This window comes from Elephantulus edwardii, unplaced genomic scaffold (genome assembly GCF_000299155.1).
Source record: "Elephantulus edwardii isolate Elephantulus edwardi_28Jun2011 unplaced genomic scaffold, EleEdw1.0 scaffold00010, whole genome shotgun sequence".
Classification (NCBI taxonomy): Eukaryota; Metazoa; Chordata; class Mammalia; order Macroscelidea; family Macroscelididae; genus Elephantulus; species Elephantulus edwardii.
The window spans coordinates 3,701,453-3,704,807 of NW_006399760.1; the positions used below are offsets into that span (position 1 = coordinate 3,701,453).

The 3,355-nt window shown below is 43.9% G+C and overlaps 1 protein-coding gene across 1 annotated transcript; it reads right to left on the reverse strand.

Moving 5' to 3' along the window:
- Window positions 1-1,163: 1,163 nt before the first annotated feature.
- Window positions 1,164-1,535, reverse strand: LOC102874096 (dynein light chain roadblock-type 1-like). Its single transcript, XM_006880808.1, has 2 exons — window positions 1,502-1,535; window positions 1,164-1,447 (listed from the first exon to the last, which is right to left on the reverse strand). The coding sequence occupies exons 1-2, from the start codon at window positions 1,533-1,535 to the stop codon at window positions 1,164-1,166; spliced, it is 318 nt and encodes a 105-aa protein (XP_006880870.1).
- Window positions 1,536-3,355: the final 1,820 nt, after the last annotated feature.

Genomic DNA, 3,355 nt, shown 5'->3' on the forward strand with positions numbered 1-3,355 from the left:
GGGTCCTTGGAGAGGGACATCATGCTTGGGAGGGTGGAGGGACAGCGCAGGAGGGGAAGACCCTCTATGAGATGGATTGATTCGGTGACTGGGGTAAAAGGGATGGGTGTGTCAGAGGCAATGCGATTGGCACAGGATAGTGCAGGGTTTAGGGCTGTTGTGCATAGGGTTGCTATGTGTCGCCAATTATTCGACGGCACATAACAACAACAACACCCAGTTGTGTTCAAGCAAGATCTTGTTCAACTTTGAAATGTATGTTTTTTTCTTTTTTCTTTAACCTCTTGCTATTTCTAATTTTGTAGCATCGTGGTCTGAAAAGATGCTTTGTGTTATTTTTGTGCTTTTAAATCTATTGATGCTTGCCTTGTGTCCTAATATGTGATCTGTTCTGAAGAACATTCCATGAACTTTGGAAAATAATGTGTATTATGCTTTTCTGGGGTCTATTAGCCTATAGCATCTATGGGATCAACTTGGTTTATTTTGTGGTTTAATTCTTCAGCATCTTTGTTTAGTTTCTTTCTGGAAGTTCTGTCTTTTCTTGAGAGTGGTATATTGAAGTCTCCAACTACTATAGTAGTGTTGCCTTTTTCCTTTTTCAGTTTTGTTAAATTTTGTTTTATATATTTTGCAAGTCTTTCATTTGTTGCATAGGCATTTGTTATTCATATCTACTTGTTCTATAGACCCCTTAATCATTATGTAGTGATCTTTCTTGTCCTATATGATGGTTTTTGCATTTACTTCAACATCACCACTCTTCCTTCTTTCTGGTTGCCATTTGCTTTGTGTATTTTCCCCACCCTTTTATTTTTATTTTTTTTTTTAAGCATCTTGGTTATTTTTAGTGAAAGAAAAACAGCATTTCCATGGAGGACGAGTGAACTGAAGGTCAGAAAGAAGGTGGGTTGGGTGCTCAGCAGCTCAAGCTCCAAACCCCAGAGGTGGTCAGAGAAGGCCCTCAGCCTGGGGACTTGGAGCATTTGGTGCAGCAGAGGGATTCCGCTGGTGGGGTGGCTGGACTGACCAGCCTGCCCGTGATCAGGAGACTGGAATGAGTGGGTGGGTCATTGGGTGATTTCCACTTGCACTGGGTTGGCATGATTACTTCGTCTTCTTGGGTGGCATTAAAGAATAACACAGGGACCCTAGAGAGAAGGTTATTCAGTTGGATTCTGAATCACAATCAGGAAATAGTCTTTATCTGGTGCAACCATAATTTCATTTTTCTTGGAGCGAATTCGAAGGAAGCTAAGGTCATTTTGGGGGTCGATTTCTCGCACCGTGCTCCGTGCCTTCAGGATGGAGTTGTGCATGAGATTGGCGTACTGTGTGGTTGTGGAATTGTCCATGGTGCTTTTGATGGGAATGCCTTCTGTGTTCACCACAATGATTCCCTGCACGCCCTTCTGGCTCTGCAGTCGCTTCAAGGTCTCTTCTACTTCTGTCTCAGAGGGCCGTGATGAGGAGGAAAATTACCTAAAGCACTCAGCAGTACCAACCACGCGTAAGAGTCCAGGAAAGGTTATCATCGTGGTTAAGGCGCTACAAGGCCCAGGACGCCAGGATGCTGACCCTTAGGGACGGCCTTTGCGCCTCCAGAGGTTCCTGGCCAAGCCCCGAGCCCCGCTTCCGGTCCCGGGGCAGCCACCCACCCTTTTATTTTTAATATTTCTTTATCTTCACTTTTCAGGTGTGTTTTTGTAGACAGCATATTGATAAATTTGGGTTTTTTTATCCATTCTGTTACTATTTTTCCCTTCAGTGGTGCATTTAAACCATTTACATTCAGTGTCATAATTCAGAAGCAATGTTTCATTGCTATCATTTTATTGAGTTTTTTTTGTGTTGTTGCTAGTTACTCTTTGGTCCATCCTTCTTTCTGTGGCTCCTCTGTAAGAAAGACATTTCTCAGTGTTTCCTGCAATGCTGGTCTTATTTTTACAAACTCCCTTAGGTTCTATTTTTATGAGAATATCTTGATCTCTCCTCCATATTCGATGGACAATTTTGTTGGATATAATATTCTTGGTTGACACTTGTGTTCCTTGGGTGTTTCATTGTCTTCATGCTCTTATGGTTTCTGCTGAGAAGTCAGCACTTAATCTTATTTGCTCGCCCTTAGAGGTTCTCTTTGTTTCTCTATCACTGTTTTCAGAATTTTCTCCTTCTCTTCGGTTCTGTCAAATTTGACTATGTCTTGGTGTTTGGGCCATTTTTGCGAGGAGTCTATTGTATATGTTGTTCTCTCAGCTTCTTGAATAGATATTCTCTCATTCTTCATTGTTGTTGTTGTTGTTTGATGCCGTCGAGTGGTAGACGACTCATAGCAACCCTATGAACAAATGGCCTGAGCACTGTTTGTACCTAGAGTTTCTGGAGGCAAGCCATTTCGGAAGTGGATGCCGCTCCTGCTTCCAGGCTTGATTTAGTCGGGAAGCTCCAGCCAAGACTGTCCACCATGGGTACCCGTTACCACGATTGGCACATCACTGTCACAGTCTTCAGCATCACAGCAACCACGAGTTCCCTCTGTACAGCAACGCACAGACCAGTGCTATACCACCTAGAAGAATGTTTGACAGGAAGACAATTTGAACCTGGCCGAGGGTCACAGAGGAAAATCACCCACCTTCAGCTTGGTAGCATAGCTTCCTTTCCACTAGGCCAATGTAGCTCTCTCTTGGTCGTCGTCATTGTTATTGTTGTTTGATGTCGTAGAGTCGTAGAGGACTCATAGCAACCTTATGAACGAATGGCCTGAGCACTGTTCATACATAGAGTTTCCGGAGGCAAGCCATTTTGGAAGTGGATGCTGTTCCTGCTTGCCAGGATTCCTGCGCTCACACCACCATGCTCCTTCCTTCTGGCAAAGAGAACTTTCCAAGGCCCTGGGAGGAGGAGCCAGCCAACCAGGAACAACATGACTGCTTCTCTCCTCTCCCATCTGCCTTTGGGCTTAAGGTCGCCTCCTGATTCAAACCCTAGGCTCAGGCTGGCTAGCCTCACTCCAGGGACAGAGCAAACCTGCACGTCAAACACATTCCCGGAAAAGCAGTAGACTCCAAAAGCTTGCCATGATTCCTGCACTCACACCACCATGCTCCTTCCTTCTGGCAATTCTTCTAGTAATTTTTCCACAACTTTTTCTGTGCCTTCACTTGCTTCTTCCTGTTCTGGGATTCCGAATATATGCATGTTATTTCTCTTGATGGTGTCCCACATTATTCTTAGGTTTTCTTCTTTCTTTTTTTCCTTCCTGTTTGATTCTGCCTTTTGTTCTAGCAGATGAGTGGTGACAATTCTATCTTCTATTTCACTGGTTCTGTGTTCCATCTTTTCAACCCTCTTT

Bases quoted from the DNA above. Each gene is read 5' to 3' on its own strand.
- LOC102874096 (XM_006880808.1), bottom strand. From the start codon at position 1,535: ATGATAACCTTTCCTGGACTCTTACGCGTGGTTG. The intron at 1,448-1,501 runs GTACTGCTGAGT...CCTCTGAGACAG, and splicing joins TGGACTCTTACGCGTGGTTG to AAGTAGAAGAGACCTTGAAG.